General features: G+C 46.2%; 1 protein-coding gene across 1 annotated transcript in view; it reads right to left on the bottom strand.

Annotated features, from left to right (window-relative positions):
- Positions 1-574: 574 nt before the first annotated feature.
- The window catches only part of LOC147676766 (palmitoyltransferase ZDHHC1-like), a 452,133-nt gene continuing 437,497 nt past the window's right edge, over positions 575-15,210 (bottom strand). The window contains exon 7 of the mRNA XM_086945205.1: positions 575-2,632. Within this exon, the coding sequence (XP_086801331.1) occupies positions 2,064-2,632 (569 nt within the window). The 3' untranslated portion in view covers positions 575-2,063. The remainder of the gene's footprint in view (positions 2,633-15,210) is intronic.

Raw genomic sequence — 15,210 nt, 5'->3', positions numbered from 1 at the left:
ATAAAGTCGTTGTGGAATACGGTGTACCTACAAAAGTAGTTAGCTCCATTCCTTATGCCAGTAGAAAACTTATTTGTAAAACGGAGTTGCTATATTTCTGCTCTGTAGTAAAAGTGACCATAATATGGACAGTCATGCCAATTTGCTTGAAACTGAAGTAAATGGTTGCTAGCTGTCCTCTCTACTACCACCACTACCAAATATTGTTTTTGTTTTTACATCCCTTTGTCAGACAGATGAAACCCCTTGGCCGCAGCGGTAATTCCGTCGTGGCGCTAGGGGGGAGGGGGCCGCGCGGCGCTGCCATGCTCGTGACGGAACCACTCCGTCACGAGCCGCAGTGGCGCTGTGCTTGTGACGGAATGGTTCAGCCACGGCCCCGATTGCCTAATAGAATGCTCAGCGCAGTCGCGAATCAGCGCCGCGCAGGCGTGGCGGTCGGGCCGTGACTGAACCATTCCGTCACCAGCACAGCACCGCCGTGGCTCGTGACGAAATGGTTCCGTCACGAGCATGCAAGTAGTTAAAAAGTCAAAGCCAGCAGTCGTAAACAAAATCCGTAAAAATTTCTAGAAAGGGAGAAGGTAAAAATATATTTATTATAATGGTAGATATTGGAATGCCAGGCATATCAACTGATATCAGTCTTCTTCTACCAACAGTGCACAATCAAATACAATTACAGTACATCAGTCATTTGGAAGGTGGAAAGACATGTACCTTGTAAAACAAAAAAAGAAGGTAAGAGGAAAATAGCTATAACAGATACATTATATTTGTGGAGTAGAAATTTGGAAGTTAAGATATTTCCCAACTTTTTCTGAATTTATATAATGTTGGTCAATAACAACATGGTGTTAGTCTGCTTTTTCGGGAAACAGCACTCCAATGCTTTGTAAAAATCATTCTAATATTGGCATTGTAAAATGCAATTTCTTTAAATGGAATAATGTACTTATCAAACAAGCTCTAAATATACTACACAATGTAGCTGCAAAATGAAGACTGTTACCTGGGCCCCAGAATCATGTACGGGCTATCTAAGCAGTCATTATCGAAACAAGATTAGTCCTACCCAGAACACACCAGTTCAAAGCAGGGCACCCAAGTGTGCAAGAAGGTCAGTCTTCAAATTCAGAGAGAGAAATAAGCCAGAGCAGAGCTAGGGTAAGGTAATCTAAATTGGCCTAGCAAAAAGGCCTTTTCTTGTGCCATGGGATGTTCCTGAGTTCAGACAATCAGTGATGTTTTCTCTCAAAATGGTTGCAAGGCTGATTATATTTCTTCTTCCAAAGAGAAGGTGATGAACTACAAGTTTAGTGAAAAATCTATCTATGCTGCGTGTTATTTTTAATTGCTTGAGGACAACAAGGATTCTTGGTAGTGGTCCTTGCTCAGGAGTTTAATGACAAGTGGTAACAGTGCTTGTGGTAATTGCCCTGCTATTCAGGAGACACCCCTGAAGAGTTCAGTAAAAATAAATGACACTTAAAGAGGAGTGCGCGTCTTGAAAAGCACACTCTCGTCTAACAAATTGTAACCAATGTTGCAGCAAGTCACAGTGTTACGGATGTGAGACACAGTACTGCAAAACATTCAATAGTTTAGCCCCCAAGCACCTTTAAGGATTTAGATGTTGGCTATGTAGTAGTAACATACAATAGTTTTGACCAACTCAGTACTTTCCAAAGGCCATCAATGTTCCTAGTTTTAGTACCAATGTCCACCACAAGTAGACGCAAACCTTGTAAAATGCAACTTCACATCTGCTTCTTCCCTTGCATGACTGACGCATGTGCTACAGCCTTCAACAGAAAGAAAACAGCCTAGTCGCCATTCAAGAAATTAAAAGGCAACACGTTTCTCAGCATTCTGCTCATTGTGAAGGTGATGTTTTTCTTCCATGACAGTCCTCTCCCTTATAGTGCTTGACTTAAAGGTTCTCAAAAAAATTAACTGAAGACACATTCTTCAATTGCTTTCATTCAGAAGTGAATCCTTTGTCCACGAATAGGTGCTTAGATGTTTTATTTTACTAACAGGTTTTCTTTGAGAAGTATGATCTATGTCATTGTGATATGGCTGCCCACATCTGAATATTCACTTCTGACAACGGTGGGTACATGAGGTCCATTATGGCTCGCATGAGGCCATTTCCTTTTGTGATGTCCAGACAGTGCTTCATTTGGGCTTACTCTCGAGATGAAATTAGGGTCAAGCAACTGTGCACTGCCTTCACTTACAAAGACTGAGGGCATCTTTGGGGACAGTTCAAACTTTTGTCTAGTGTCCAGGGATCGTAGGAAACTCTTCCTCTTTGAGTATTGCTCTGTAGAATTCCTGGGATTTTCACCTCTGCTTTGCCTTGCAGGAATCATGTTCTTTTGAAAGTTTCCTAAACTGCTCTTAGCATAGTGATGGCTTTTGCGGCTGTAACTCGGCACTTCGGCACTACCAAGACAGGTCTGAGCAACGGGGATCTCATCCATGGATTCAGCAGAGTCAGAGTGATAGTCTGCTGGTGGACCTGCTGCCAGGATGGGGTTATGATTAATTTGTGCCAACAAAGGTAATGATCTTGCAGGAAATGCTGAGATGGGGAGGAGACCCTGAGATGCAGCAGGCAAGGATTCTGCATGGAGAAACACAGATAAAAAAGAAAACAAGTGAGAACATGTTTTTATTATGTTTCTCCTAGTTGTAAAAATGTGCTACATGTGATTAAACTTAGGCTACAATAAATTATGTACATAAACGAATGTTCCTGATCGTGCGCAAAATAGAAATACTGTTTGAATGTACCACAAAGAATTTTAAAATGATGAACAAGAGGTCTATCATATTTAGCTAAAACATTTTTGCTGGTTGTTTTGTGATAAAATTACTAACTGGTAACACTTCATCTTTTTGTACTGATGCATTATGAAGCACCACCACAGCCAAAATAATGAACTGTGCTTAGCTAAGAATGGAAAAAAGACTGATAGTAAGTGACTGGTTCAGAGTGGCATCACAGACAACAAAAGAGAGGCTGTGGAACACAACTGCAGGCGTGGTGAACTAATATTCCTATCACTCAAAAATGGGAAGGCAATATGAAATCTCTGAGAAGATACATATCCATTAGAAACAACTTTACCAAAACCTACCGAAAGGAAGTTGTTCTAATGAATCCTCTTTCTTGGTATTAGTGAACCTCTCACAAATTATTTGGGGGAGGGAGGGGTCTGAGTGAAGAACACAAGGTAAAAGAGATCACAGAAGAAAGCTTCGAAGAACAGCAACACCGAATTACAAATCCTCTTTCAATTGAGCAACCAAATTCAGGGAAGTAGCTTCAGGAGGTGTTTCGGGTGTCACCCCCCCCCCCAACATACACACACAATTGACGTCATTTAGGGGGTCGTGTGGCGACTCCTGGCATGCCCCTTGTGACCCCTGGCATTGCTTTTGTGACCCCTAGCGTCACAAGTTGCAAAATTAGTGCCAGGAACAAAAGCAGCTTGTCCTTATGGACGTTGGTGAGGGCGTCACTCTCCTTGTTTTTTGTCAAATTTTTTAAATTATACTAATAGTGAATAATATTATCTGCTATTAGTTTAATAAAAAATGGAGTACAAATAGCTGGAATATGACTTTCCCTAGCAGCTCAATTCGAGCCTATGGCTAATCAAGATTATGAAAGATTCATATTCAGGCAGGCGAGACAACCGCTAGAAGAATCCCTGGATGTGTTTTACGTGCGCTTGAAAGAGCTAGCCAGCACATGTGGTTTTCACGACAAGACAGAAGAGATAAGAGGACAGATTATTCAAGGGTGTGCCTCTCCGAAACTGTGAGAAATGATCCTAGAAGAGTCCAGAAAATCACTTTGTGGACATCCTCACCCTTGGCAGGACCAAGGAATTATTGAGAGTGCAGGCAGAGCACATGGAGGCTGCACTTCAAAAACCTGTCAAGACAAAGCCGGTTAACGCCATCACCGCCAACGCACAGGTGCTGTCAAACAAAGGATGGAACCGGATAACATGGTCATGCGGATACTGTGGGGGACCGTCCCATCGCCCCTCGGAGTGCCCAGCAAGGGGCAAAAAGTGCACAGCTCATGGAAATAATCACTACATGAAGGCATGTCGTTCCAGTAAAGGTCGCACCCCGCGTTCCGTAGACAACAATATCCAGGAGGTCCAGGGAAGAAGCAATATCAGGGATGACGCTGAGAGTGAAGAACACATGTCCACTCAGCTTCTCCACTGACACACTGGCCCAACCATTGTGCCGGTATCCCCAATGCCACATAACAGTGGGCGGACACCCCTCCACTGCGGTAGTGGACACGGGGGCTACCATTAACATCATGTCTTCAGAGGCCTATGGAAGGACAAACCCACAGCCATCCTTAGCTCCAACAAAGATCAAAGATTTCATGTACGGACAGAAATGACCATTAGTCAGAGGCCAGTTCAAGACCACCATCACGTATGAACAAACATCCATCGAGTCATAAGTGTATGTGAAGGACGAGGGTCACAGCATGCTATCAGGATGTCAGTCGGCAGAGCCCTCGGCATATTCACCTTTGCCTTTGGGATACACCAAGAAGATGTCAGTCACATCCTGAACGTCTCTCCTTAAGTCTTCAATCGCATTGGATGTTTACGAGGGAAGCAGATACACTTGCACATAGACCCGTCTATCCAGCCTGTGGCCCTTTGACATTGGCACATCGCATTTCACCTCAGGCCTCTGGTGAAAAAGGAACTGAACAAGCAAGAAGCTGCAGGCATCATAGAAAAAGTAAGGGCTCCACTCCCTGGGTATCATTCATTGCTGCAAGAAAGATGAAAAAACCCAGAGAGGTGAGGATTTGAGTGGATATGCGCCTCCCCAATGATGCAATCAAACGGGAGAGGCATCTCACCCCCACCATGATGACCTCATTGGTGAGCTCAGTGGAGCCAGCTGGTTCTGTAAGCTTGATCTTTGCTCTGGATACCACCAGCTAGTTCTAGACAAATAATCAAGGTACATAACGACCTTCTCCACACATGTGGGTCTGCGACAATACCGGAGGCTGAGTTTCGGGGTATCAAGTGCAACCAAAGTGTTCCAGAACACCATCTGAGAGCTCATTGCTGACCTTCCCGGGTTGGTGAGTGTAAGCGACAAAATTTTGATCCAAGCGAGAACATATTGGCAGACTTCGACTAGTGCTTCAAAGGATTCAGGACTCACTCCACTGCAACAAATGCGAATTCCTGCAGCATGAGCTGCAATTCTTCGGGTACATATTTTCCTATGAGGCTGTGGCCCCAGATCTGGAGAAGGTAAAAGACATTAAAGACGCACCAGCACCAAACAGTGTGACCAAGATGCTAACGCTACCCCTGAGAAAGTTGACCAAAGCTTCAGTTTGTTGGTCATGGAGTCCCAAAAACGAAAATGCATTATAAGCTACCAAAGACGCCCTCTCCAGCTCCACCACCCTACGATACTTTGATCCTCAACAGAACACTGTGATTGCAGTGGACGCAGGTCCTCAAGGGTTGGGGGCTGTCTTGATGCAGCGGCCTGGAGAAGTGGCAGAGTGGGCCCCAGTGGCCTTTGCAAGCCGGTCACTGACCAACACTGAGCAGAGTTACTCTCAGCTTGAGAAGGAGGCCATTGCCAATCATTGAGGGTGCCGTCACTTCCATCTGTACGTGTATAGAAAGCCATTACTCATCACAACTGATCACAAGCTTCTAATCCTGCTGTTCACTGGGACTGTGTCAAAATTATCGCCCAGGATAGAAAAGTGGATGCTCCAACTGTAGAAGTATGACTGTAAAGTGGAGTATCAGCACGGGGAGAAAAAGCCCGCCGACTACCTGTCCCGACATCCTGGGGCAGCCACATCCAATGAAGAAGATGCGGAGGAGACAGAAGAATATGTGAGGTATGTGGTGGACAGATCTCGCCCCTGCCCTTGTCAATGGAGACCTATGCTGAGCCACCTCCCAAGACGAATGTCTGCAAAAAGCTCTAGAGGCCGTGAGGACAAATAAGTGTCACCAGCGGAAAAACCAGTGGACTCTTTACCCCCGAGACTCAAAGGGTGTTGGAAAACCTATACCAAGTACAACAGGATCTAAGGGCTGATCCTAACGGATGCCTGCTGTGTGGCCATCGCCTGGTTATCCATATGTTGTTAGTTGATCGAGCAATGCAATTGGCACATGCCGAACATCAGGGGAGGTGAAAACTAAAGGCTGCCTACGAACCAAGGTGTGGTTTCCCCTGATTTTTTTTTTTTTTTTGGGCGCTTCCACCCATAATCTAGAGTGTGTGGGTTGTGGTCTGAGTGCGTCCGCCCCAGGTAGTCGGTGTCTGTTACGTAAGGAATCAAGTCACGGGACATCATATACCTATCTAATCTGACGTGCAATGAGTGGGCCCCAGAGAAGTAGGAGTATACCCGGGTGTTGGGGTTCCTGACTCGCCAAGCATCCTGCAGGTTCCACTGTGTCGCCCAATCAAGAAAGGCCCTGGAGGTTGCTTGGGCTGGGGCGACAGTCGCCGGAGGAGACGAGCGATCGAGGGAGACATCTAGCACGCTGTTATAATCGCCACCTAACAATAGGGGCACGTCAGACCAAGGTGCAATCACCGTCGACAGTCTCGCCAGGAACCTCCCCTGCTCGACATTTGGCGCGTAGATGGAGGCTATAACTATCTGTTGCCCGTCTAGTCTGCCCTGTATGAAGACATAACGCCCCTCTGTGTCAATGTTGCTGTGTGTCAGTGCAAATGGAACCTCCGGTCGCACCCAGATCAGGGTCCCTCGTGCAAACGCTGAGAAGCTCGTGGCAAATATTTGCCCCCTGTGGTTTCCCCTGATGAATGAGAAAGTCGAAGAAACCGTACAAACCTGCACATGGTGTCAAGCGTCGGGAGATTCAAGCCCTCCAGCACCCATAATAACTGAATCAAGTCCCAAGGGTCCCTGGATATGCGCCAGAATGGATTTTGGGAGCCTCCCAGACGGGAAACTCTCTTTAGTGGTCATCGATGACTAATCAACTTATCCGGAAGTTGAGGTCTTATCATCCATAAGCCCAGCGGAAGTCATTCCAAAGCTAGAACAGATAATAGCCACCCATAGTCTCATTAAAGAACTAAAGACAGATAATGGTCCTCCCTTTCAAGGGCAGGAGATGGCATCCTACCTCACGTCCATGGGAATTGTCCACCGAAAAATCACCCCAAGTGGCCGTAAGCCAATGGGGAAGTTGAATGCTTCATGACAACATTGAACAAATTGATCAGAATTGCCTCTGCCAATGGGGAATCTCCTAAACAGTCGATTTACTCCTTTCTAAGGGACTACCGACAAACACCCCACTAAGCTACCGGCCCAAGGGCACCTCTCTATGGGGAGAGTAGTCACTGACTCCATAACTCATCATGCAAAGTGGAGGTCGAAAGCTCTCAACGATCATGAAGTATATAATCAGAGAAGACCATTGAATGACAAAGCAGGCGTCGGAGGGCAAAGACGTCTAATTTAAAAGTTGGAGACTGTGTGCTATTCAGGGATCATCACCCCGGTAGCAAATTCAGACTGCCATTAGAGAAGGATCTCCTCTGTGAAAGGAACACAAGTCACGTCTCAGAAGGGCCGAACGGTTACGTCACGGAACATCACAGTGTTAAAAAAATTCCATCCCGACTCACCACAGTATCTCAGGATGCCGAAGTGAGACTGGACTGTGCCGACAGAGATGACTGGTCCAAAACGGAACCAGAAAATGTCACACAAGAAAAGGCTGACTCGTGAGCAAGGTTCCCCAAGTCAGCATAGACTCCACGAGTAGTCCCACAAGTGCAACGGCAACATATGAATCCAGTCATGAGACAAGAACCAAGTATAGTCTAAGGGACAACCCACATCCGTCCAGCGGATTGAAGGACTATCGCTGCTAGAAGCTTGTCATGTACAGAGGATCCTGATGAACGCTACCCCGTGCAAAGTCTGGTCATGAACTACTGGTTCAGTAAATCGGCAATGGTGGTAAGGAAATCATGGACAGAGATGGGTGCATGCAGTTGCAGCCTCACAGGTCTACATGGCTGATATTGAGTATATTGTTAATGTTTTGTTTTGGGGAGGAATGTAGCATTGCCCATCACGATACTGTTGTATCTGGGCGCTCACAACTTGTTGTCTGGAGCCGGGGGCTCTGCTTAGGCTTACCCCACGGCACAGTGAGTTTTTTATTTTGCCCACGTTGCATTAGCTTGTATAATAAAAGTGTGCGGCCACGGAGCAGGCTCTCAGTGACGAGACCCCTCGCGACTTAATGGAACCATAAGCAGAGTGGGGTCTAAGTTCTTGGTAGGCCGCAGTGTTACCATGCTGGCCAGAGTGTCGTCTGGTATGGCGCCCGACTAGCCCTGACACAACAAGGAGGGGGGGGGGGGGGGGAGGTTGGAGACCCTGTGACGGACTGCCGTAAGTAAGGAGGGGGAGGCTGCTACTCCAAAACTCATGCCACCCGGGCTGTACCGCTTCCCAACCACTCCTGCTACCCCACTTCACTAATGCCATTCGCTCAGCACTCAATCTTTCACAGAGAAGAACCAACGGTCAAGGCATCACCTGACCTTCGTTAAGCACTTGTGGTATGCGAACGGCACACACATAAGCGAATCCGTAAAAGTCGATTCTCTAATTAAATTCTGCGCAGTTTGGTACTGTTAGAACTGGCTATTTCTGGTTGGCTAAGGCCGATGCCAAAGCTAGGCAGAAACCACCATTCTAGTCCGGGCAAGGGAGTCACACGTCAAGGTAACCCCTGCTCACCCCCTTGGTAGCTTGGCACGAGCAGACAGGCCTATCCCGAAGGCAATGTGTAAAGCATTTGCGCCAGCACACAACAGCAACAACATCCTAGGCACACCACAAAAGGAACTCCACACAAGGTTATATAAAAATAACTTCTGTATTGTCAAAACACAACAGATAGAATCACACATGTACATTGTACCAACTGGCACGGGCAAAATTCACAAGGGATTATTTACACAGGACAGGGCCACGTGGGCGCCTGTCAGAATCAGCACTTAGTAGAAATAGCACTTCTAGAACTTAGAATAAGTATAGCATAAAATAACAATTATAAATCACAACTAGTAACTACTGGTAACAGGTAAGTACCACCTACGCAACCCTAAACACCTTAGGAGAATGTCACGCAGGGAACCAGGATCTCACTAGGACCACCTGTACTAGAAAGGACAACCACCTAGGTATAACAATACAATTAGGGGTATAAGCAAGAACACATTACACATGATGCATCGCAACATTCAGAGGTGTAGGGAAGGAAAACACATGATGCATAAAACATACATTCAGTGGTGTAATAACAAGGCACATGATGCATCAAAAACACATTCAGATGTGCAGGGAAAGAAAAACACATGATGCATAAACCAACACATTCAGAGGTGCCAGACCACAACTCAATAGCGCAAAAACACATGATGCCTAAAAACATTCAGAGGTGTAAGATCAAGGTGCGTAATCATATTAAATGCATTACATTCCTAGCACCACATCACATTGCGCAAAACTCACATAAGCCACCAATTGTGGCAGTCCCTAGGCCAACTGGCCTTGTTGGGGCTAGGACGCCCTGTGCCCCAATAGTCAGGGTCCTAAACGGTGCAGCTGCCCACTAATTGCTGGGCAGCTGGGACATCAGCCAAACTGGAACCAAAACTGCGCCTGTCGCTGGAGCCACCAAGGCTCTGGAAACCACTTAGGTAAGGGCTGAAGCTCAAAATAACATAGGGGGGGCTATAGGAACCATGATGCCCCGCGTGGGCAGGAGCCCGGGCCTCTCTGGCTCTCAATACGACAATGGTGCCTTCACTGGCACTAGAACTACACTGGCCCCGGAGTGGATGGGCATCGACGCTATGCCCCGAGGTGCTCCGGGAGCCATCAGGCTCTGAAAGAAACAATAAGTGCCCCCATCGCTGGAGCCTCTTGTGGGCTCAAAATGCGGAATGCCTGCTGAAGCCCCTCGTGGGGTTGGAGCGGCCCGCAACGGCGGGCCCGCTCAGAACTGGAGCCAGTTGGGACCGGCTCCCCTGTGGCTCTAACAGAGCCCCCACCAGCCCTCCTTCACTCCCCGGGCGGTTCTTGGGAGACTCCGGTCCTTTCTTCTGGACGGCGGGGCTCTCCTGCATCACCGGAGCCCCGCCTGCACCTCTAGCCGACCTGCTTCTCTCCTCGGGTGCCGCAGGTGGTGCTCTCCTGCACCAGAGCCTCGCATCCGGCCGCACTCCTTCCTCTGGTCTCGGCGGGGGGGGGGGGGGGGGGGGGGTTCTGGGGGGTTTGGGGGGACACCCAGCATCTCCGGTCTCCCTCTCACGGCAACCACGGCATGGCTTCCCCCAGGCAGGGGGAAGCGGAAGTGTGTCAATCCCGGCCCCGCCGACAGTCAGGCGGGCACGGTCCGGACTTCCTGGTTTTGCGGAGGGCCGCAGCGGTGATTAACAAGGGGCAAAATGAGGGGTGGGCACCCTCGGTTTCAAAATAAAATATAGCCGCGGGGTGGCACCCGCTAAATCACTCAATTCATGGGGTGGCACCCGTAATTTACAAAATAGCGCGAATCGGGCGCCAAGCAGGGTAGGCACCTGCAAGGCACAAAGAGCAGGACATGGAGCAGCTCCACTCTGCAGAGCCCCAATAAAGCGCTCACATCGCGCTGGAGGCACGGACAGCCCCACAAGTCCTCAGAGGTAACCCCTGCATCAAGAAGGGTCACAGGCAGCTCAGGATTCAAGGACAAGGTCCTGGGCAGCCACTACTAGCAAGCAAAAAGGTCCCAGCAGTCCTGGAGGAGTAAAAGTGGGCAAAACAGCTCCCTGCAAAGAAGAGTCCTCCAGCATCCAGGAAAGTCCATCAGGTGTCCAGGGGCTGGGCAGGGCTCAGGGAGGCAAGCCTTCCCCTGAGCCCAAGCAGCAGCACGCCCCTGGCAGGATTCAAGTCAGAAACAAGAACATTTTGGAAGGGGACACAGCCCCTTTTTTATACTATAAAATCCTTTGTCTAGCAGGGTGCAGGCAATCTGAGAACCAGCTAGAACTGGTTATAGGGAATTCCTTTCAATGACCAGGCTAGGGACATCAGACGCACCCCAGGGGGTGGAGCCAGCATTGTGTGGGGAAAACCCAGCCTCATTCAGGACCCTCAAACCAGACGGTCAATCCACAAGCAGGCCCAGGCTCACTCCTCCCCTCACATCAGCATGCTAAACACTCCATCCACCACAGAGGCAGACCCTCCCAGACTCTTGGAGCCAGGCTCACCAGCCAATCACACGCCAGACACAAATTACACAAATATGCCAACTTCTAAAAGTGGCACTTCTACACTAGACACATTCATGCCGCATACATCATTACGCAGCATTCAATCTCACAAGTTCACACATACCAAACTCGACCCTGCACTCCCCACACATCAGGAACTACAATGGGCATACGTATTCCCCATTCATTCCTATGGGAGGGCAGGTCACTCACCACACATACACAGAGAGCTCACGCACTTTACACTGTACCACAGTGAAAAAGTGCGCAGAGGCCTAAAATCACCACCACCAGGTTCCAGAAACAGGCTAGGAAAAAGCAAAAAGTCTCGGGGTGAACCTACCAAAAGGGCCGGGTCCAACAGGCACCCTCTCCTGAAAGATAATCAAATTAGAGCACTTTCTAATCTGGCCTGCTTGAGAAGCCACCTTAAAAACATGCAGCCCATTTAAGTGTTTTAACATAATCTTGCACGTGTTGACTTATTATATTAATTCTTTCAAGGTGGAATGCCAAGCACTAGCACTTTCCAAAAATCAGGAGACACAAACTGCAATAAAATACGTACTACACAGGGTACATAACATTGTCTCTTCGGCTATGCTGTCTTGTACCAACTCATGTTGTTATCTCAGGAAATGCTGACTTTAAATTATTTTCTTCCGATTTTAATAACACTTTTATGTATGTTTCATCAAGCACTGATATTAAGTAACTGAACATGAATAAAATAAACCAAACCACTTGAATTGGTGCAACTAACTTTGACAGTTTAGGATTCCAAGCCTAAATTATTCAAAGGAGACAGTCTAAAAAGAACTGTCAAACATGATTTAAAAAAATAAATAAAGAGAACTTATCTCTTGTTCTAACTAACATCTTGTCCGGCATAGAAACAATTGTACTGACGGTATGAGTGCTCGTAGCTCTATACTGAATTCATGTCAAGAACTGGTTTCTCGCAGATCCGTGACTGAAGCTGTGCAGCACCACCAAGTGTCGTTGAACGATATGCCTTCAAAACGTCCAGATCCAGTTTGACATGGAAGACAGTTCAAATATAGGATCTGAAGATTGGAGTGTCCATAAAAACATCTCTTTATTATTATGGTTTCCTTTCAAGAATTATAGATAAATATCCGTCCATTATGTTTTTTTCCCCACCAAGGACCTCATTGAAAGTCTAGTGAGCGGACTTGCACATGGAATTCAGTTGTGTCTGATTCCAAGGGGATCTGATTTTCTGGGTGTGGTTAAACGAGCCCTCCTGATTCTCTGTGTGCTAATTCCACACAGGAACATTGCATCAAGCTTCGGTTGCAGCATGAGCCAAGGCTCATCCCAGTTTTTAGGATCAAGCTACAACTGTCTGCAAGAACTGGTGCATTCAATAATGCAACTTTTTTTCCTGCCTGCTACTTACCATTGGTTCACTCCAATGTTGCTCTTCTTTGCTGCCTCCCAACGCATTCGCTTTGGCAATACGTCACTTCCGTTCAAGACGCTCTGGGAAAGTACAGTTCCCTTCCGCTTCCATTGTTGATATGTTGTTAGGAGAACTCTTTTCCGGTTTACCGCGCCACGACTTTAGGTGCAGCAATTGCTGCGTCCAGCCGCCATCTTCCTTCGGTGTGAGGTCAGGGGATCCCTCTGCCTTCCTTAAATCGATCAGTTGTCGCCCACATTGTTCGTCAGTTAAATCTAAACTATCTCTCCAACATTAAAATGCCATTGTGAATTAGTCACAGCCTGTTTTAGGAATATCTGGAACTAAACACCTGCTCAGGTTTTTCTGCTGATCAAATAATTAATTTTGCATGTGCCAGAGAAGAAAGATGCTTTTCTCTTTCCGAACCACAGTTGTAGAATTTCTTGCTACTATTTCTCCTTCAAAATCATTCACTTAAAGCCCATCTGTTCTAGAAAGACTGCCTCCTTGTTGTTCCAATGGTTCCTTTCTTTCAAAAAGAAAAAATGCCAGCCAGTTGTTTTCTGAGGAGCCCGGACATACTACATAGGGCTTTAATCAAAATCGTATGTATTAATTTATAACTTGAGTTTTGTGCCTTGGTTTCTTTTAATTATTGCCTCTAACAAAAGAGAGGGACCCCAGAGTCCAAAAGGGTAGGGTACCAAACGACAATTGTAAAAAAAGATTCCCTTTTGGGTACAACTCTATATCATAGAACAAATAGTCACCATCTCATCACAATCAAACCGGAGCAATAAAGGAAAAGCGAAATAAAACAAAGACAGTTTATTCAATAGATTCAATTAAAAAGACTTGTCATTTCTATTCGTCAGACACAAATTAAAAACTACAGAGATTAAACACATTAAAATATCATTACATAATATATTGACATATCACAAGTGGGAAGCAAAGCTTAAGGAAAGAATATAGATCCTATTTGCATGAGGTAAGTACAATGACCATAATCGTAATCACACTCTGATCTCAAAATGTATTTCCTCAGAGATACTGTCACTAGAGCCTAGAGTACTTAAACTCAACAAAAAGGGCATTGATGCGTTTCGGTGGGCACAGTATTTTTTAGGAGCCAACACCTTCTTCAGGATATAATAGTTGAATCCCACAAGAAAAGTAAAATATCTTATTAAAAGGCTACTGCTTCAGCCAGACTAAGACGATTCGATATCACACCGGTGATTATCTTTAGATTGGGCACAACCTCTTCCTCTAGTTGTCACCAGGCCATTCAAATGCCAATCTGAGATCCTTTAATTAAGGCTTGCACTTTGTCAGGGCACGCGTTTACACTGATGAAACGTGTGCAGTAAAGAGGAGCTTTAAGAACATTAGTAAGACCGCGGGCGGACAAGACCACGGATTATTAAGTAACCCGAGGTGTCGTGGAGTACGAAACATATGTCCCACTTTATTTGAGGCGACACAGTTTAAACCTCCGCTTACAAAGTGCAAGCCTTAATTAAAGGTTCTCAGATTGGCATATTCCAGGTCCTATTTCCAACGCACTGGCTGGTTTGTCAATGCACATCACACCTACGAGGCCCTAAAATGTTGCTACCTAGATAGGTGAAAAACAATGCAGTTTTCCATTTCACAAACCACTGCTGGTTCTGGACACCCTTTCACCAGGATATGTATCTGTCATCTAGTTCATGTCTGTTCAGTGTTTACCTCAAGAGCATTAGGTTACAGGATCAGCATTATACTAAAGGCTAGAATAGCTCTTTTTGTCCCTGCTGATGACCCACCACATCACTGAAACAACCATCCGTTTCGCAATATGCGTCTACTTGGTCTCAGCGGACAGTCGGCTTGATAGCCTTCTGCCTACCTGTAGCTCATTGCAGCTTTCACAGGAGTGCCTGGCGGCCTGTTATTGGGACACAAAAGAAGATCTAACTAGTAAATCAAAATTAAATTCAGTCTCTTCCTGTTTAAAGCACTGGTCTGGTGGACCCTGAGGCAACCACTTTTGTGAGTTCCATGCCGGTACATCATAGTTTTTAAAGTACCATGCAGGTTCCCATTTAGTGTTCCAAAGAGCTTAATATATCTGGAAAGAGGACGTTGCACGGCCATTTTCTTAAGCTCCAAGTCGTTTTTTTACAGCTAAGATGCGTTTAATCTGTTTTCCTAGCAAAAGGATGTTCCTTATTCATAGGCAACATAACATTAAGGTTGTAATGTAAGGAAACATTTTTGCAGGAGCATCATGCAAGTATAAGCGAAACTGTGGGTTAGTTTGTTCCGTAAGGCAATGTAAAAAATATTTTAAAAAATCATTTTTGTGTCAGTTCCTTTAGTCACAGGTTTTCAAAAACATACCATCATTTGTGTTAATATATGGG

This window comes from Lissotriton vulgaris, chromosome 12 (assembly GCF_964263255.1).
Source record: "Lissotriton vulgaris chromosome 12, aLisVul1.2, whole genome shotgun sequence".
In the NCBI taxonomy this organism is placed as follows: domain Eukaryota; kingdom Metazoa; phylum Chordata; class Amphibia; order Caudata; family Salamandridae; genus Lissotriton; species Lissotriton vulgaris.
This window is presented reverse-complemented; position numbering and strand designations above follow the sequence as displayed.